This window comes from Protopterus annectens, chromosome 2.part1 (assembly GCF_019279795.1).
Source record: "Protopterus annectens isolate FY-2018-M chromosome 2.part1, PAN1.0, whole genome shotgun sequence".
Classification (NCBI taxonomy): Eukaryota; Metazoa; Chordata; order Ceratodontiformes; family Protopteridae; genus Protopterus; species Protopterus annectens.
This window is the reverse complement of record NC_056729.1, coordinates 640,825,336-640,847,428: the sequence shown is the minus strand read 5'-3', so window position 1 is coordinate 640,847,428 and position 22,093 is coordinate 640,825,336. Positions and strand designations below refer to the sequence as shown.

Here is a 22,093-nt window from a genome sequence, read left to right as displayed (position 1 = left end):
TACCTTGTGCATCCTTTCGAATGCATACATCTAAGAAATCAATCTTTACTTTACTTTTCACCATGTCAAATTTTAAGTAAGTGGTAACATTTTGTATATAGTCATAGAATCTATCAAGAGTGTACATATCTCCTGTCCAAACAAGAAACGTCATCTACAAAATGACGATAAAATGGAAAAATGTACTGTATACCAAATATACAGCTCTGATAAACATTCTACCAGTAAGGAAAAATCACTGAGGTAGAATCAGAGACTGCATAATTAGCCCCAGTAAAATTGTCTGCCCCCAGCATAGGCCACTGATGGCCACAACTAGCAATAAGTAGTGGTCAGAGAAGGCTCTAAGATCAACAGAGGTTATGCTGAAGATCTAGAAGTTAACATCAATGGAAAAAACAGAGTTCAAGCAGTAAAAAGAAACTGAATTCAAGGAAATACTCAGGGCTCTAGCACCTCAGGAAGGAGAGGAAACTAGGTGGAGTTGAAGAAGAAGGTCAGCATCTCAAATGTGTGAGGACTTTAGAACAGATATGCAGCTGACCCAAGTATAGTAATAAAGGTATTTAATAAAACTGATAGTGGAATGTAGAAGCCCAACAAGTTATCAACAGAAAGAAGGATTGCAGGAAAAAGTGAAAGACAGAAAACATGGACCAGGTTAAGAAGGAATACTGATTGGCTAATAAAGAGGCTAAGACAGCTGTAACAAAGACAAATAACATGACATCACTGAAACTCTACTAACTTCTGCAAAGTGACTTCGCAAATGGCACAAAGAAACTCTATCAAGCTGCATGGCAAATACAGAAAGATAAAGAAAATAGTCATCAGACACTATTCATAACAGATGCCAACAACAATCTGCTCACCTGTCCAGAGGACATCAAAGACAGAGGAAGGAGTATACCAGCAGTTACTGAATGAAGAAAACTCCACAGAAGCTGTACTGCCCCAAGTAACGCCTACAATGAAAGAAGAACAGGACTCCACCATAGAAGATGTAAGAACTTCATTAAAGAAAATTAATCAGGGAAAGCAACAGACTCCAATGAAATCATGGCAGATATGATGAAGATGGTGGGTGAAGAAGGGGAGAAATAGCTCCAAAGGATACTCAAAGCAGTATGAAGAGAAAGGTGTATCTTAAATTACTGGAGAAAAAGACTTCTAGTGCCAGTGTAAAAAAAGAAAACAAGGGGGGGGGGGGCATTCACAACTGTGGGCAGTACAGAACTATCAAACTCCTGTAAAACTCCATGAAAGTGCTGGACAGTCTGATTTATAAATTAGTATGCAGACTAGTAGACAGTGAGATGGAAAATTAGTAATTTTGATTCAAATTAGGATGCAACATAACAGACTTGATGTTTATAGTGAAATAAAATAGTGCAAAAAAAGCTGGGCATGAGGAAGGAGTCCATCTGGGTATTCCTAGAGATGGAGATAGCATATGACAAGGTCCCAAGAATGATGGTTTTGGCATTCCTGCCATTATTCGAAGTTCCAGAAACATTGGTGGAATTAATGCAGGCTATGTACACGGATGCAATGTCACAAGCTAGACCAGGGTTTAGACTCACAGAGGGATTCCTAGTGGGAGTGTATGTGTGTGTCAAGGTTCAGTTCTGAGTCCACTGCTGTTTGTAGTGGTGATGGACAGATCAACATGTGGCATTACAAGCACACTTTGAACAAGAACCTCAGCAAACGACAGGGGAATGGAATGTAAAAGTGAAGGCACATGGAATGAAATTTTGTGCAGAGAAGACAGTTGTCTTGGCAACAAATGGGGGAAATCAGAAGACATTGAACATTTAGATAGACAGGAAAACATCAGAAAAGGTTAACAGCTTAACATATCTGGGTGGGGTGGTTGAGGAGACTGAAAGCCTGAATGAGAAGTTCAGAGCTAGAATCAGAGGTGCTGCAGTCAGTTGGCACAGAATATCGGGGAGTAATGTGTAACAGAAGAATGGCAAAGAAGCTGAAAAGTAAGGTGTATAAAACAGTGGTGCAAGCAGTGCTTTTGTATGGTACAGAAACCTGGGCAGTGAGAGCAGGGAAGTTGGGGATGGAAATGAAGTGCCCGAATTGGGTGGTAGTGTGCGCACTATGGGATAAATGAATACAACAGAACAGAAGCTAAAGTATCCCCAGTTGCAGAGGTGGTCAAGGAGAACAGATTGCAGTGGTTCAGTGATATGTGCAGAAAAATAAAAGACAATTTGGTGAAGAACATTTGGGAGTGACAAGAAGAAGGCAAGAGGAAATAAGGATATCCAGCTAAGAGAAGGAAGGACTGCATGAGAGAAGAGCTGCAAAAATCAGGCATGACTGTGGCACCGAACTGAAGGAGGTGGCACAACATGATACCACCCTCATCCCATATAAATGGGAAACAGGAGGTTGATGATGATGATTTGGAGATTCTACCGTAGCTGTGCCATGAGGCTAGACACTGAGATTTGCAGACAGTGACTAAAGGAGAGGCATAAAAAATCTCCCTTGTTAACTGAACACACTTAAAAACATTGCACAGAACATAAAGGACATCTGTTACATTCCATAACACAGGATTAGCTGAATCTGCTACTTAACTATTTTGTATTGCAGATTCACTGAGCAAAGCATTCCATGTCTGGACATATTTGTTAATGTTAAAATGTTATAGAATGAGTTAATAGGGCAGCTACACCTTATCTATTCAATGAATCTGAGACATATACCAGAATGTTGAGATTTTAGGCATTTTTCTGAAGCATTTAGCACTTCAAAGCGAAATTATTTACAGATTTTTAGCTTCCCTATGTGTTAATGTGCTGTGAGTCAGGAAATGGACTGAGGTAAATTATATCTCTGTTGCTACTATCTAGCATCAGGCTACTGCTTGAAAGGGTTTACAATCTGCAAGTTATCCAGCTAGCATCACAAAATAGAGTGCACCTTGAGTGTAAACCTGCTGTGATCAAACCTGCTTGACTTACTGTGAAAAAGTTGATACACTTTTCTTGATTCTGAGAAATAATTCAATAAAACAGCTGGAATTCATAGAGAGTGGTGAATAGCAAATTTTACTATTCTGTTAAGCTTAGTTGTACTATTCAACCATTTAGTGATTCTCCACAAGTGCAAACACCTCATTACATAGGATGGTGCAGTACTATGAATTGCTCAGATGAACAGTTTTACACTGCTCAGCTGAGTGCACTACCAGCCTGTACTACAAAGAAACACATATCCTAGCAGACCTCACAAAGGCGCGCACACACACACACACACACACACACACACACACACACACACACACACACACACACACACACACGCACACTGTACATGGGGCACTATCTGGCAGTGAAGGATAAGGAGAGGACAGCTGCATGTAGACTGCAACTCTGCTTTATCTAGCCACCCAGTATGATAACTTAGACCACGCACATATACACAGGCATACTCCCTTCACAGACACTTTGACATTCCTGCACAAACACAAAACCACATATACACACACACATATCCATTACCTGCACTCTCTGAAGTCACAATCTCCCAATTAATACCAGCCACAGGACATATCAGTCAGTAGTCATCCATCACACAAACAGACATGACATATATTCATACACATATGCATTCATGTACATGCCCTCACAGACCCACTCAGACACTGTCTCTGTATATACACACACACACACACACACACACACACACACACACACACACACACACACACACACACACACACACACGCACACACGCACACACGCACACATACAGACACACACACACACACACACACACACACACACACACACACACACACACAGTATCATCCCCCCATACACATACAAACAGACAAAGAGACAATCAGCCACACACTTCTGTTCAAATGTGCTATTCACCTGGACAGGTAATCTGTGCAGAGTAAAGCTGTTTCACTTTCTCTGCACATATTCCCTTTAATGAAATGCATAGGTGCATGCCACAACCTGGTGGTGGTGTATACTTAAGGATTTCCTATAGTCTTCTTCAGAGTAACTTGCATAGTACGGAGTGAGTGACTTCTGTACTATGCAAGTAATACTGTATTCACTGGACTTATTATGGACCTTTCTGCCATATGCCCGAACTCCCCCCCCTTCCCCAACTACAGCTTTACATTCCATGCCTAGATTCTTACTGCCTGACAAGACAGAAGTGTGCTACTAAGCAGCCTTCAGTCCAGAGAGCCGAACGGGTTGACTAGTATGCAGGCTGCTCTGCATGCTTGGCAACTTGTCTGTGAATCCTAGCAGCCAAACATAACACATACTGTTAAGTAAAACTACCTGTACATGTTTTAATAATGATATAAATCTCTGCCTGGCTCTAAAATCTATGTAAGAAGGAAGGGTTACACACTTTCTTAAAACATACAGAGTGTATACATTCATGCAAGAATGTCTTTGTAATCAAATGGCCAGTAAAGCAGGATGTGCTCAGCAGACCCCTTTGCTTTGTGTAATTATTTTGTCTAAATGTGGGCTATGCTTCTTGGGGAAAATATGCAATAATATCTATATTCTTTCAAATTATGAGCTTCCAGGTCATTGTTTTTAGGAATAGAGACCTCAGAGATAGGAAATGCAGACTGAGGACAACTGAAGTTTTGCAACTTGTTTTATTTTATTTTTCATTTGTTAACTGGGTGAGTTAACTAGTCTGTGGACATTTTACAGTTACAATCCAGGTCACACATGGAAAGACAACAACAACAATGGTATACAAGAAACAGTAGTACACAAAGATCAATGCAATGATGTAGGACAATGGTTAAGAAGAACACAAAGAAGGAAACTTGAAACAATTAGTAATGTAAATTCAAAATATCGAAGGTACAGATATATATTATTATGCAGCAGAACAAAAAGTGTGAACAAAATAAGAATACTCATAACATTACGCACCGGCTGATGCCTTTGGTTTGTGAACAAAATAAGAATATTCATAACATTACTCACCTGCTGATGCCTTTGGTTTGTTAAGATTTTTAGGCTTGCGTTTTCGAGTCTGTATACCCTCTTTCTTCATAGCCAGTGGCCGTGGGACCTTAAACAGGAAAACAAATATTAGAAGAATGACAGTGCAGTACACCTACTTTAAATTTCATCAAATAGCCAAAAGGGCAACAACATCTACCATGCTTTTTTTTGTCGGACACAGATGTCCAAAAATGCATTTACCAATTCATTAGAACATTTGCAATCACAGCAGATTTCATGACTACAGAGTAACATAAATTCTTTGTTGTGTTCAATAACATAAATAACACAAAGGCTATACTGCAGAGTAACATAAAATAATTTGTTGTGTTCGATACTGTAAATTACACAAAGGCTATACTGCAGAGTAACATAAAATCCTTTGTTGTGTTCAGTAACATAAATAACACAAAGGCTATAGCTCCCACTTCCCTGACTGCAGAGTAACATAAAATCCTTTGTTGTGTTCAGTAACATAAATAACACAAAGGTTATACCTCCCAATTCCCTGACTGCAGAGTAATATAAAATCCTTTGTTGTGTTCAGTAACATCAATAACACAAAGGCTATAGCTCCCACTTCCCTGACTACAGAGTAACATAAAATCCGTTGTTGTATTCAGGAACATAAATAACATGAAGGCTATAGCTCCCACTTCCCTGAATGCAGAGTAACATAAAATCCTTTGTTGTGTTCAGTAACATAAATAACACAAAGGCTATAGCTCCCACTTCCCTGACTGCAGAGTAACATAAAATTTATTGTATTTATTTATTTTTATTTTACATTTGTTGACCGGGCTAGTCTAACTGGACATATGTCCATTTTCAGTAGAGGCCCGGGGAGATAAGCTCCATGACAAACTGTTAACATAAATAATTAAAAAAGAAATATACAAAAAAAAAACTTAAGTTATAGTACTATATGCACTGACACATCTAGTTAATATGCACACTAGAGTTTCAAAAAATTACATGGGGTACATTTCATAATGCAAAGAGCAGGCATACAATCTAGTTCAATGTACAGGTGAAGTACATCACTTAATGGCAAAGAAAAATACAGGTGAAGTACATCACTTAATGGCAAAGAAAAATAAAACAGGCGGTATACAGTCTAATGCCATGTACACTACATTACACAATAAAAGATGCTGCTAATGATCGGTAGAAGTAATAATTAGTTACAAAGAAAAATTTAAATGTTTTTAATAATTTTTTTTTATCCAAATAAGTGAGAGAGAGAAGAAATTAATGAGATACAGAGACATAGGCTATATATTGTTAAAAAGGAAATGACAGAAGGATTAGTTAAAAGAAAAAAAAGGGAGACAGAGCATAGTTTGGGTAGAGGAACATGTTTAGGCAGGTTTAGTACAATAGCATGACCAGTGTGTTTTGAGAAAAAGTTTCAGTCTTTTTTTGTAGAGTGATAAAGAGGAAATAGAGGAAAGGTCACAGGGGAGAAGATTCCAGAATTTTCCCACAGTATTGGAGAAAAGAGAATCCCCAGCCCTGTTGTTTGATTTAGTTGTTTTGACTAGATGTTTCTGAGATGAGCGTAAGGACTTCAGATTATTATAGGGAGTGATGATGGTAGAGAGACTAGGAGTATTGGAATGTTGGTAGAGAGTTTTATGTGTAATGATTAGTTGGTGGTACTTGATCAGATTCTGTAGTTCCAGCCATTCAAGCTGCTTTAAGTTAGCACAGTGGTGAGTTTTAAATAAGTTACCAGTAGCAAATCTGGCTATATTATTGTAGGAGCTTTCCAGTTTACTGAGGTTGCCCTTAGATAGGTTGGTGAAAATGGAAGAGGCATAGAGGAGTGTAGAGATTAGATGAGTATGTGCAATAGTAGTTCTAGCTGTGGGTGATAGGAAGGGTTTTATTCTGTACAGAGAGCCAAGTTTTTTGTTGACAGATTTAATTGTGTTGTTAATGTCAAAGGAAAGATTGTTGTCTATGGTGACACCAACTAGTTTGGTAGTTAGGTCGGGTGATATTATGGTGCCATTATTGGAAGAAACATAAAAATCTAAGGGGGTGGATTTCAGATTAGGATTGAAAAGGAGGAGTTTAGTTTTTTTGGGGTTTAAGAGTAGGCAACGATGAGTGAACCATTGTTCCACAGTGTTAAAGACATTTTGGGTAATGGAGTGAAGGTCAGAGGAAGTTTTAGTGGAGCATATAAGTGTAGAGTCGTCAGCATATTGTATGGAAGTAGCTTGGGGAATTGCTTGATGAAGGTCGTTGATGAATATGGAGAAAAGGAGAGGTCCTAATATGGACCCTTGAGGTACACTGAGGTTAACTGGTAGGTGAGTAGATAGAGTGTTACGCCAAAGTACAGCCTGTTGTCTTGTATTTAGGTAGGATTGGAACCATTTGATAGAGAGTGAGTACAAGAACAGGGATTTGAGGATATCTATCAGAATTTGATGATTTACCATATCGAATGCTTTGGACAGATCGATAAATAGTGCAGTAGATAGCAAATTGCAGTTACGGTTTCTGTTGATACAATCTGTAAAGGAAAGGAGGGCAGGGGTAGTGCTATGGGAAGGTCTGAAACCATGTTGACAGGTAGAGAGAGCAGGTTATTGTGGATTAGGTGGTCTAGTAACTGTCTGTGTATACATTTCTCCATAATTTTTGCCAAAGGGGAAAGAAGAGCTATAGGACAATAATTGGAGAATTCGATTGAGTTGCCACCTTTGTGAAGGGGGATAATATGGGAGACTTTCCAGATACTAAGGATGTGGCCTTCACTAATAGTTCTATTGATAAGAATGGAGATGGGGTAAGCAATTGATTTGGCAGATTTCTGTAGGTATTCAGCAGGTATTTCGTCTGCTGAAGGAGAGCATGGTTTCAATTTTTGGATTAGGGCAAGAATATGGGTTGTTGGGACTGGTTGGAGAAGAAATGGTGGGGGCGGAGTTTTGTTGTAGGTAGGTAACGTAAAATTAACAGATGATAATTGGCTGGCTAGTGTTTGAATAGCGTCAGTGAAAAAGGAATTGAAGGCATTGACAGTATACATGGGATTTTCTTGGTCAGTATTTTGTGGGCTTGGTGTACTGGATTGACCTGGATGTAGTAATTGGTTGACGCTCGCCCAGAACTTTTGTGGGTTGTTATGGTTAATCTTCTGAAATTGAAGGTAGTAGTTTCTTTTATCTGATAGTATAGCTTTCTTAGTGTTATTTCTTAATTCTCTGACAATTTGTTGGTCAGCAGGATTTTTGGTCATTCTCCATTTAGCCCAGTATTTATTTCTAAGGTGCATTTTCTGTTTTGTTTCTTTTGATAGCCATGGGGCGGATCCGAATCTAATTGCACAGGTTGGGGCATGGAGATTGAGAATGGCTAAAAATTTTGAATTAAAGTATTGTACTGCTTCTTCTAAAGGGAGGTAATTTAAGGGAGACCAGTTGCATGCTCTAAGTTCCTTTTGGAAGAGATCAGGGTTGAAGTTCTTTTTGGATCTGATATTCCTGATAGTGGTAGGAATGGCAGAATAGGATTTGTGCCTGATAATATAGGTAAGTGAGTAGTCACTTAAATCATCAGGAAGGGTTCCAGATTGATATGTTTGGGGATGGTTGTCAATAAGAATCCAGTCTAATATGCTTTCCTTCTTGTTGTGTTTGTTTATCCTGGTGGGGGAGGTGATGGTTTGGGAGAAACCATGAAGGTTAATGTGGGTGGTAGGGTGACTACTACCACAGCAATCCCAATCAATGTTTATATCACCAAGGATTATAGTTTCTTGGGGAAGGTGTTGAGATAACCAGCATAGGATATTTTCCATGGTGGTATTGTTGTTACCGGGGGGTAGATAGATACAAATAATATAGATGGCTTTGACTTTGTTAAGTTCAAGTTTGGATATGAGAATTTCTGCATTGGTATTTGGAGGTGGTTTAGTGTCATAGGTAGTTAATTGTAATCCTGATTTAGATAGAATAGCAATCCCGCCACCCTTTTTGGTTACACGGTTGAGTCTTAGAATATTATACCCTGGTGGGATGATTTCGTTATCTTTAGTTGTAGGTTTTAGCCAGGTTTCTCTTAAACAAAGAATGTCGAAGGAGTAGACATCTAAGAGGGCATGGAGTTGAGGTATTTTATTGTTAATGCTTCGAATATTAAGGTGACCTACAAGGAGTGAATTAGATTGTCTAGTGATGAAAAAATTAGTGGTTTGGTTGGGATTGGGGAGAGAGGTTGGGTTTGTTAATGCCCTGGGTTTGGGTGAATGTCTCCATCTTTTAATAAGTGGAGGTGTTTGGGATAGTATGGACTAGGGAGTTTGCTATTTATGAGTAGGGATTTCCTGGTATTGAGGTTGTTATATCTGATGTGGTGTATTCTGTGATATTTTGATAGTAGGTAACTAGGAGTAGTTGTTATGTTGGCATGGTTAGAGAGGAAGGGTAGATATAGGGAGCTGGTTTGTTTGTTAGGGTGGTGAAAGTATGGAAGTAATGGAGTTTCATAGGAGGAGAGTATGTAAGCAACAGTCAGAGATGGAAGTAGTATAATAATGAGTAGTAGTTGGAAGTGAACAGTGGAGTGTGATTTATTCATTTTAATGGGTGTATAACTAATTGAGTTATATGTAGGTATGGAAGTAAAGTAGGTATGGAGGAAGGGTAGAGAGGGGTTATATGAGTAGATTAAGAGGAGAGGTTTGAGAAGGTAGGAGTAGACATATTTGAGCAAATAAAAATGTTAATTAGAGTACTGGGTGGAGGAAGGGGTGTGGTTTGTAATTATAAGTGTAGGATCCCGGGGGTGGGTGGGAATAGGGGGTAGGGTGGGGAGTGAAGTGAGCCCACAGGGCGAACAGAGCAGGTAGAAACAGGTAAGAAGCAGCTGTGGAAGAAACAATCAGCAGTGCAGGCTTCAGAAGGTAAGTTTGCTAAGTCTTAAATAGGTAAGAACAGTGAAGAGAGAACCTAGAAATGGTAGTAAAAGATAGTATAGTACAGGGTGTAGTTGGAGGAGCTAAAGAACAGGTCTGGGACTACAGAAAAATAAGGTAAGTAAAATAGACAACAGGAGGATAAGAGTACAGATAGGATTGGGAAGAAGGGTGCCCCCTAGTGGACAGGTCTATAATTACAGGTAGTTCTATGAGGGAGGAAGCTGTGTAAAGACAGGAGAAGAGTGAGAGCTAGGATGGGGAGTTACGCGTAGACACTAGATGGATAAGTGAGTGTTAGATATTAAAGAGGGAGGGGGTAGAGGTTGCTGGCTGTCCTGACTCAGAACGTGCTTAGGCCCTATAATAATGGTACAGTGGTAGAGAAGTAATCTGGCAGTAGTTAGACAGCGAACATACTTTTCTTGTATCCTTGAGTGGGGCTGCAGGGAGTTTAATGCTGAGAGGTGAACCCCGCTGGAGTTTGGAGAGGATCCTTTGGGTCCTATAGTCTAGCATTGTAAGCACAAGAAGAGCAGGGAATCTTAAGGAGGAAAATACACAAAGTGGGGAGAGAAAAATCAAAGTTAGCACAGGTTAGGCTAGTGTGGTCAAATTACACAAGATATTCACAGAGACCATGTATAAAGATAGTATCAATGCAGTTCCATTTACTTAGTGTTCAATTATTAGCAATGAAGCTTCTAATACTCTACACAATTCAGGTGCCAGAGGACTACTTGTGGTAATCTCTATAAGAGAGCCATAATTACAAGGCCATTTCTCGGCCTGAAACGCCAAAACAGTAAATGCAGATAGTGATAAACGGCTGTTCTTCCAGTTAAGGTTAATGGGGTATCGCCGAGTTTGAGAGCCGATTACAGGCGTGACATAGAATGATAGTGGTGCAGGCACGCTCAGAACTGGCTTCGCTAGTGCGGCATTCTAAATAAGTAGCCTGTTGCTACTTAAAAAGGTTCTAAAATACCTTAACTGTTGTGTAATGAGAAAAGAAAGCGAAGTAACAGTTAGGTATGAGAGCAGGTTCAAGTGCCCTCGCTAAGCCGCCACGTGTATGGCGCAGTTCAAAAGAGCCAAATTCCACTCTGGGGACCAGTGGTAAATGGTGAACCACCCAAGAAAGGTACCACTAGGGTACGAGAGTAGCTACAGCTGTTGCTGGCATTACAAAAAAGAACAGTAAAGTTCGGGGACTGGTTTAATTACATCAAACAGTAAATTGAAATGAGTTATCACATTTCCCTTGCCCAAAAAAAAAAAGTTACTGCTGAGTTTTAAACAGGTTCTGGCCATAGACAGCTAACATTAAACAAATAGGAATAGGGGATAAGTTTAATCTATACCTCAAAGAAACGCTAAAACTTCAGTTAGGTATGAGAGCAAGTTCAGATGCCTTCAATAAGCCGCCAGTCAGTTCAGAACGGCCAAATTCAACTCAGGGGACCAGTGGCAAATGTTAAACCACCCATGAAAGGTACCACTAGGGTACGGGAGCAGCTACAGCCATTGCCGGTTTACAACAGAACAATGAGGTTTGGGACTGGTTTAATTTACAACAAAGCAATTTTTTGGACAGAGCTAGCACACTATCCTTGCTCAAATAAGGTACCGCTGTGTTTGAAACCTGTTCTGGCTGTTGTCGGCTAATATTAAACAAGTCCTAATAGGGTATAAGTTTAATCTATACCACAGCATGAAATAAAAACTAAGCTAGCATTCTACCATTTCTTGACAAAAGAGGCGGGACACAACAATTGACCACGCCGGCAGGAATACCAGCTTTCTGAGAACTACACTATTCAATAAAAATCATCGCACATGCTAAACAAAGCTCTACAATAGAGGCAGATACAAAGTAAGCTAAAGATGTAAACACTTTTGTGAAATAAATTCAGCAACAGCACTTATGGAGACATTGCAATTATATACATACTAAAGCTATGTAAACAGCATTAGAGTAGTTAATGGTTGTTAAATTCACATCGCACTCTTAAACATTACAGCAATTCGACTGTTGAAACAACAGTCAATACAATACATACCACAGGGAAAGAAAGACGCTGGGAGAGGAGCAGACAGCAGCCAGAGCCTTTTCTAGATTACTAAAGATGGTGCCCCACTAAACCCAGGGTATTTATGGGAGTCTAAAGGGAAAAAGATGGATAGGGGAGGGGAGTAGAGGGAAGTGCAGGTAGGGGTAGGAGGGGCAAGAGATAGAGACAGACAGTATCAAAACAGACCTAGTAATATCATTGCAAGATGTGGACAAGGTATAAGTTGAAAATGAGAAAGAAAAGACAAAGGTAAGAGACAGACAGCTGGTGCCAAGAGGGCAGGGAGAAGGTTAGATAGTAGGGAGGTAAGAAGAGAAATAGGTTCCTAAGCAGGAAACAGGTAAGAAGCAGCTGTGGAAGAAACAATCAGCAGTGCAGGCTTCAGAAGGTAAATTTGCTAAGTCTTAAATAGGTAAGAACAGCGAAGAGAGAACCTAGAAATGGTAGTAAAAGATAGTATAGTACAGGGTGTAGTTGGAGGAGCTAAAGAACAGGTCTGGGACTACAGAAAAATAAGGTAAGTAAAATAGACACAGGAGGATAAGAGTACAGATAGGATTGGGAAGAAGGGTGCCCCCTAGTTCCATGAGGGAGGTAGCTGTGTAAAGACAGGAGAAGAGTGAGAGCTAGGATGGGGAGTTACGCGTAGACACTAGATGGATAAGTGAGTGTTAGATATTAAAGAGGGAGGGGGGTAGAGGCTGCTGGCTGTCCTGACTCAGAACGTGCTTAGGCCCTATAATAATGGTACAGTGGTAGAGAAGTAATCTGGCAGCAGTTAGACAGCAAACATACTTTTCTTGTATCCTTGAGTGGGGCTGCAGGGAGTTTAATGCTGAGAGGTGAACCCCGCTGGAGTTTGGAGAGGGTCCTTTGGTTCCTATAGTCTAGCGTTGGAAGCACAGGAAGAGCAGGGAATTTTTCTTGTATCCTTGAGTGGGGATGCAGGGAGTTTAATGCTGAGAGGTGAACCCCGCTGGAGTTTGGAGAGGGTCCTTTGGTTCCTATAGTCTAGTGTTGGAAGCACAGGAAGAGCAGGGAATTTTTCTTGTATCCTTGAGTGGGGATGCAGGGAGTTTAATGCTGAGAGGTGAACCCCGCTGGAGTTTGGAGAGGGTCCTTTGGTTCCTATAGTCTAGCATTGGAAGCACAGGAAGAGCAGGGAATCACAGGGAAAGAAAGACACTGGGAGAGGAGCAGACAGCAGCCAGGACCTTTTCTAGCTTTGTTGTGTTCAGTAACATCAATAACACAAAGGCTATAGCTCCCACTTCCCTGACTGCAGAGTAACATAACATACTTTGTTGTGTTCAGTAACATAAATAACACAAAGGCTATAGCTCCCACTTCCCTGACTGCAGAGTATCATAAAATCCGTCGTTGTGTTCAGTAACATAAATAACACAAAGGCTATAGCTCCCACTACCCTGACTGCAGAGTAACATAAAATCCTTTGTTGTGTTCAGTAACATAAATAACACAAAGGCTATAGCTCCCACTACCCTGACTGCAGAGTAACATAAAATCCGTTGTTGTGTTCAGGAACATAAATAACACAAAGGCTATAGCTCCCACTTCCCTGCAACACAAAATGCTGTTCTTTCTTATTTTCCTTATTGTACAACTTTATTATAATTCACACAGGATGCATACATACGGGTCACCTGTTTCTGTCATGTTAATGTGTATGATGTCATACATATACCTTATCTCTTTCTGTACTGCTGCAGGAAACAGTTTCACTTCCTGCCTCTGCTTCACATTGGTATAATGCAATAGCTGCAATGATTCCTTGCAAAGACCAAAAGTTATCAGGAGATACTTGGGGTTCACTCCTTTCCTAGCTGAACCTGTGGCAGTGTTGGCTCATTCATACACATAGCTGTCAACCTCTTAGCACAAAACGTCTGGAGAAAGGCAAAAATAATAGGGGACAAAACCCCCAAAAATAGGGACAAATTTTAAACATTGCTCTTATAAACGCATAAAGTTGCTAGAATAAAAGGTCTTGTGTTACCATGCATTTTCTGAAGGAAATGAAGCGTGAAACTCAAATGTCTGTCATGATTTAGTGAATTCATTCTTTACTGAGTTGCCACAAAAATCCAGAAAATTACAAATTTAATGAGGAATAGACCAGAAATGTGAAGCAAAGATCCTGACATTCTGTGAAAATCTGGACAGTTAACAAGTATGTTCATACACCAAAGTAAACAGATAAACACTATCTCTGTGAAAGTAGGCTGGCAGCCTGTGGGAGTTTGTACAAGGTTACATGTTTTATGGTTAATACTAAAATACCTTGACATTTAAATCACTTTGGATGTAGAGCAACTCAAATCCTTCAAATGATATTTGAGACACTTGAGTCTTGTTTGTTCTCTAACTTGATGACAGAAAATAGTGCATTAGGTGATAAACTGGTTGACTAGATAAAGCAAACCAACTCAAAAAGCAGTTATGTGAAAAATATGTAGTAAAGCAGAAACTATTTCACTGCAAAATGATGTGTAACTCAGACATTCCTACTTAGTAATACCTTTGAAAAGTTACCTTGGGACATTACAGTAACAAGAGGAACAACAACCAAAAGCGACATCCATAATGACATTAACTAATTACTTTTACTGATTTTAACAAGGTAAACCCATTTTGCCCATGTCTATTCACATGAGTGCTTTGGCATCACACTCTCATAGTTAAAGCTTCAAGGTGGAAAGTGAGGAAATCAAATGGGAATCATACCCAGGATTACAGGATGCAACTTGTTAGCATGTTATAATCTAAACTAAACTGCCAAGGAGCTATTATGTAACACATACAGCCTGTGAAAGTATTCTTTGACATTCTATCTCAAGATGATGTGAAGAAATACAAATGGAATATTGAGATGTGTTTAGATGTTTGCTTATCTCTCTATGCATCTATCTTATCATTTTTTAAGAAAGTCCTACTAAGTTAAAACCTATTTTCAAAGACCAGGATAGAAAGGCATTATATACATCTACAAAGTATATGGGGTAAACATGATATGTTTCTAGGATGCTGTTTGACATTAACATTGCAATGCATGATTTTTGTTTCTATCCCATAGGACTGATGCTTTTTTTTTTCGGGGGGGGGGGGTAGTGTAGAGTAGGTTCACTTTCCTGACTGAAATGTTCCTTTCTTTGCCACCTCCTTATTGTCACATGCATCCCAATGGACTTGATCCATGTCTTGTCTGGTGAACGTCTGCTGCCAACATGCTTAGCCATACATGCTTTTTGTATATATCACACAGGACTGACATCATTTATGTCACACGGGACTAACATACTTTATGTCACACGGGACTAACATACTTTATGTCACACAGGACTAACATACTTTATGTCACACAAGACTAACATCATTTATGTCACACAGGACTAACATACTTTATGTCACACAGGACTAACATCATTTATGTCACACAGGACTAACATACTTTATGTCACACAGGACTAACATACTTTATGTCACACAAGACTAACATTATTTATGTTACACAGGACTAACATACTTTATGTCACACAGAACTAACATAATTTATGTCACACAGGACTAACATACTTTTTAAGGCTGGGGTAGTGTACAGTGGGTTTTCATTCTGTGTTGAAATGATCCCCTCCCAGCCACCTTGTTGTTGTCACCTGCGTCCCAGTGGACATGGTCTCTATGATGTCTATAGGTCATACCTATAGGTCACATGTTTTGAGGCCTTGTATTTGAAATAAATACACTTTAAATCCTTTAACAAGGATCTGCACTATTTAAGGACACCAACTGTTCTAGCTGAGTGACAATAGGAAATACTTGAGGCTCATGAAGTAGTCGCACCTTTCCTGTAAAGACATACTTTTAACAAATGACCAGTGATTAAATGTCTACATTAATTCTACATACTGTAAGTATTACTATGCATTTATAATTATATAACATACAAATGTATTCTCTTTAGTTTATTACTGTACTATTTAAGACTCTGTATTCTTTAGTCTGTGAATAATGTTCTGTATGTAACTTGCACCGTGTTGCCTGGATCATGGTTGAAAAGTGTCAGTTGACAAGTTCACTTTTAACCAGTTATTAAACTGAAATAAATAACTAACTAACTAAATAAATAAATAAGTAAAACATGTTTAGCCACCATCTCTACACACAAACAGTCACTATGAATCTCTAGCTCAGGGCTACCAGCACCCCTGAGGCATAGGGCCAGAGTGGCTATGAGACTAATGATCACCTGGACTCTCAAAGTGCTATGGACTTGATGTTGATTATACTGGGTTAGGGGGGTGGTCCCCTTCAATTAGTGGTTATGCACTCTCCCACTTTGATAATATCAGTGAATAAAACAATTTAATGAGAAGAATTTACTGAATCCTTTTATACCAAATCTCATTTTGTTCACTTACAGTGGAGTCACTGCACCTTCAATCTCTGGCTACTACATCCGATGCTTCCACTTGATGCATGTCAGTCCATGATGCTGTAAATGCTCACAGCAATGTTCAACCACCTGCAGTCAATTATCCTAGTCAGCAAACCCCACTCTGATGGACCTCCTACATATCCACAAAACAAACAGCACCAGAATTACCCATTCTAAAGACTTAAACCTTGCCTGTGATATAAATAGGACCTGCTGGATAGATAGTTATATATCCCAGGGACTACTCTGTCTATGGAACAGGCTCCCCATCCATGTGAAGCAGAGCTCCTCCCTAATCCAATTCAAGTGCAACTTGGACAATTGGATGGGAAACTGGAAAATCATCCCTGGTTTGACACCTTTGTCTCTGATGCAAACGGGTAACCTGTAAATGTTCCTCTCCCAGGCCCATGCTTACACTTATCAAGGGTATCAGAACTCATCAGAGATTTGGGATGCATGGTTAGGCTTGAAAAGACCCTTGTGGTTGTTAGCCTAGTAAACACCTATGAACCTATGAGTAGCTGAACTTTTGACATCTTATAGCACTGTCCAACTCAAACAGAATGAGCCTAGGATTACAGCTCCCCAGACTTTCAGTACAGCAGAATAGTTATCATAGATAATATATTTTTCCTCAGTAACTGTCTGTCTTGTGATCCAAATCTGTTCCTAAGCCTAGGATGCTAGCCATTACAGATGTGAATCTTTTATGTAACTGCTGAGCTGTTAACACAGTGGAATGGAGCTGTCAGTTAAAGACTGAAAAACTTCTAGAGAAATTGGTGATAAAAATATTTGATTTACCCATTCTCTCATTATTTAACTGGATACCATGCCTCCTTTGGTAATATTTTGCCTTAGGAAATGTATCATGTGTCTTGTTTTTAGTATCATGTACACTCATTTGCAGGATTCTTGAATCCTAACCATTTTCAGAAGAATATTTCTAGTACCGCACACCCTTTCATTGAAGGAAAGCACCTTACTTTTCTTTTAAGCCTTCTCTAATCCAACTTTACACAACAATACTTGCCCATTATGCTTACTTCATATAACAAAAAAGGGATCCCCTTCTGTGCCTTGTTTTCACTGGAACCTTATTTAAATATATGTTTCATTCTGGGTCTTTTCTCTGAAGAGTTTATTATTAGTCTTACAAGTTTTACAGTTCTAGTCTTACAAATGTCTTTATCATCACTAAGTAAACATTTCTTCTAGACCAGCTGTTTGGTAATGCTACTGATGATGTAGTTGATGAAAAAAATAGGCACTGTTCCTTTCCTTATGCAAATGATTAAGAACCACCTTTTATACTTGGTTCTTAGTTATATTTACCGACATAACTATGTCAGAGCCCACTGTAAGCTGTTTGGCTACTTGTAGATTCCTTTGAGCAGCAATGATAAAAAAGCTTTGATAGACTTTTAAGACATTCATGACCAATAAGTGTGATGTGTGAATAATATCCCACTGGACTGCCACCTTTTAAATGTGACATTCAGCTATATACCCCACTGAACTGCCAACAATTAATGTGATGTGCCTTACTATCCTGGGTCAGTAACTAAGAAGCTTCAATCCTCACTACTGCCTCCAATGTGCGACTAACACTTAAACAGGAGTAATATTTCACAATTTCCCCTAACAGCACAACAAGAACACACTCTATAATCTGAGACTGGACTGTATACTTCTGTCCACCCCTAATGTAACTCCTTATTACACACTTCAGAGCAATGTGTCCCAGTTTAAGACCTCTGATACACTCACACTCAGAGTAAATTTAAATCTCACACATCCACACACTTCTGGGAAAGCCTGACACAGATATCCAGCCGTGTCCCTTCGCCAAAATAATATGGTAATGCTGCTACCAATCAGAGTGTCTTCATGCCCTTCTAAAGGAGTGTCCAATTATGAAAATTAAATATCAAAATAAATGACAGCTATGATCAGAACAGCCAGGCCTTTAAGGGGACCTAGGGAGTATCAAACAGGTGTAAACACTCTCTAATCTCTGAAGAAAACACGGATTTCCAGCCACAATGTAAAGTAATGAAAAACATTTAATAATAAGTACAATGATTACAAGAATGGAAATCAACAACTTTCAATAAACACCGGAATTCAATCACTAGAAATGTAAAATTAAACTGTAGGACAGAAGTCCATCATTCTAGAAAAACTATCTTAATAACTAAACTTTCCTAATTTAACTAGAGAACACTGTCCCTGATCTAATCTAAAGCAAAATAGCAAGGCAAAGGCAGGCTTACAGTTTTTGGTGAGTTCTCTTTCATGGGTGTCCAGTGACTGCAACTCTTCACTAACAGCTGCTCTTTACAAACTGCCCAGTACTTGACTAACTGCACAGTTTAACAGTCTCAACTGTCTTATTTAAAAAAACCTTTATGTTCACAGTTTTTGTAATGGGAAAAGGGGTTGAGGATGGATGGATAGACGAACTGCATCCCACAACATCAGCACACAAGTAATTGCTACCATAATGTCTAAATATCCTAAATATCACACCCCCAAAAGAGTGTTAAACAGATGCAAAACATAAAAAGTTCTTATTTTGCTCCCTGTACCCCTATATCGCTGATTTCCAAAGTTCCACTAACTTGGAGAAAAAAGAAATGATAGAAAACAGAAGTAAGACAGAAGGCAGTATGGAGTAAGCCAGCACCAATGTTCCAATACTTCCACACGCAGTCTTTGATGATCTTCCTTCAACGACATTCTGAACATTACTATAATAGACTTTCACCAACAGTAGGTTTCCCTTTGTAATCCAGCTGAAGATTTCAAGCAGATTTACCTGACTAATCAAGTGTGTTTTGCTTTTGATCTTACAGTGTCACAGTTGTGCAATATTTATACCAGTCGTTTCTTCAGTAGTTCAACTGCTTTTTCTACCACCAAGGTCAAGCATGCAATTACTTTGTTTCACCTGTTTCTTTCTTTGTTGAACTGGTGCTAACTCAGGCTTCCTCTGGCAACCATTGGATCAAAAATGCAGCTAGTACTAAACAAAGCTACCAGAAATGGGCCAGGTCACTTCCTCATTATCCTCAACATCATCGGTGCACCTGACTAATCAAATCACTTTAAACACTTTAAAGGTCAAAACATTTGTTAGTAGCACTTTTATTATAGTGAAGGTTCTCTTGTATACACTATACTTAGTAGCAAAGTTCTCAATTAATGGCCTATTACTCTGCACTTTCACTATGAGCAGTTTAATGCTTATTTAATTTTTCTTTTGGTGATCCTTTCATGCAAAAACATGCCACCTTACTATCCGTATTTATCTTTTTAGGAGTATATCAAAAATGCACTGATTTTAAATATTTGTCTTTTTTTTTCAAAATTTCTATTTGAATTTCACCTCTCACCTTTTTCTTGCCATGCTGTCCATCTCATTTCTCTCCTTTGTACCTCTTAAAACCACATTTTGCATTCTTATTTTCCTCAGTAACATCCTAGCAAAGTAAACTCGTTTCATCATTTTTTCATCCTTGAAGATCTCTCTGACCCTGATATCATGTTTAAAATGAGGGTCAGCAGCAGCTTGTTACACGCCAGACTACACATGCATTCAGGCAATTTTGCCCATTGTGTTTGAGTTGTTCTTTGGGCATTGCCTAATATTTTCTATTTTAATAATCAGATGCAATTTTATTATTACCTAGATGTCTTTGATAATATGTTACTACTGGAAAACATCTGAAGACATCTTGCTCTAGAAAATGTTAACAAGAAAGGCAAGCTCATCAAGTCAGCCTAGGTCTTCTGGCTAGAATTGCTCTTTTTTTCACAAATATGAGGAAAAAGGAAGAAATGTTTTCACAGATCCAGATATCTGGTTGAATTTGTCAACTCACCAAGACCCACACCTGTGGTTACAATTTCTTCTCCTCTGCTGGAAACAATTTTATTTATTTTTTACTTATTTATTTAGTGGTTTACCTTCATGTGTGTGTATTGCACAAGGGCGAGCAGCAATTGTCCGAAAGGCAGTTTGCAAAGTTTGCAAATGCTGAACAGAAAAAGGTTCGAATGTGCAATGAGCGAATGCACAGTGACATTCGCTCATTGCACATTCGACAATTTGGGGCGGATTGCACTATAGTGAGGATCGGAAAATGGTCCCTTTCCCTACTGTAGTACGATCTTGGAGTTAGAATATTAAAGTAGGGGGGTGTGAGGGGTGGAACCCCCCACATGCGCATGGGTCCTTGCCCCCCTGCTTTACACATCATTAAATTTTTTTGTCGACATTTATGTTCGAAAATTAGCGAATTAACCTTTTGATTTGCTGATTTTCGAACATTTAAAACTGTCACTGTTTTCATTTTCGTGATTCCGATTCACTCATATGAGCAATCGCACCACTGTGTTTCGCTGTTATAAAGGTAAATCTTATTTAACATTTGTTTACCGGGAAAGTCTGACTTGGAACAAGCCAGTTTTCAGCGGAGACCAGGAGAGAAATGCTCCAATGGTAATTCCAAAACTGTAGATTGACTGATCTGCATGGTAATGGTGGAAGTACAGTCCTTCTTTGGCAAGGACTCACAACAGACATCAACCCTTTGGAACAGACACTGACCACTTCAGGGCTATTGTCTGCATTCTGGCACTGGCTATTCAATACATACCAGTTAAGCTTTGTGGCAAGTGCAGAAACCAGTATTTGGGTCTATGCAGACAAAAAGTACAGTTTTGTACCTACCATAAATGTAGATGTTTGAGTGTTCACCCTGCTGCAGTCATCACACTTGGGTTATCCTGCCGTCAGGTGGTCCCGCAGTCGGCCCGAATTCCAAAGTCTTGGTCCGCCGTCAGTTGCTGTCGCTTCTTCCCTGACGTCAGTGCGCCAGGGGTATATAAGAGGCATCCGACGCCATTTTCTTCAGTTTTTCTTGCCCCAGATGTCAGGTGCCCCCAATAGGTAGGCAAAATATATATATATATATATACATATGGCTATATAAAAATAAAACAAAACCCTTAGGTACAAGCAAATACACCACAGAGGTAGTATAGGATAAAGTGGTAGAGATACGTTCAGCTAGTTCAGAGGGGATGGAGGGAGGGTAACCTGGACTGCAGCAGGGTGAACACTCGAACATCTACATTTATGGTAGGTACAAAACTGTACTATGTTCATCGTGTTACCCTGCTGCAGTCATCACACTTGGGTTGAATCCCAAAGCTAAGGAGGGGAGGTGGAGTCAAACAGGGTTAGAAGAAGCTTGTAGGCCCTGCAAAACTGCAGTGGCAAAACCAGCTCTAGTCTTAGAGTAAAGAGGTAAGTGATAGTGTTTGGTGAAGGTGTGCACTGAACTCCAAGTAGCAGCTTCCAGAATATCCTTGGTTGGCACTCCCCTGAGAAAGGCTGCTGATGTAGCTGTAGCCCTGGTGGAGTGGGACCTAATGTTAGCAGGTACTGGTTTCCCATGATGTGTGTAGCAGAAACATATGCAATGTCCTATCCATTTAGAAATGGTCTGTTTTGAGATAGCTTTTCCTTGTTATCCTGTAGCATTGGCTACAAAGAGCTGGTCAGTTTTTCTGAAAGCCTTAGTTTTATCCA

General features: G+C 39.4%; 1 protein-coding gene across 2 annotated transcripts in view; it reads right to left on the bottom strand.

Moving 5' to 3' along the window:
- The window catches only part of GATA4 (GATA binding protein 4), a 427,254-nt gene that overhangs the window by 103,383 nt on the left and 301,778 nt on the right, over positions 1–22,093 (bottom strand). For both annotated transcript variants that reach the window (XM_044062377.1, XM_044062378.1), the window contains one exon: positions 5,004–5,091. In XM_044062377.1, the coding sequence (XP_043918312.1) occupies positions 5,004–5,091 (88 nt within the window). The remainder of the gene's footprint in view (positions 1–5,003; positions 5,092–22,093) is intronic.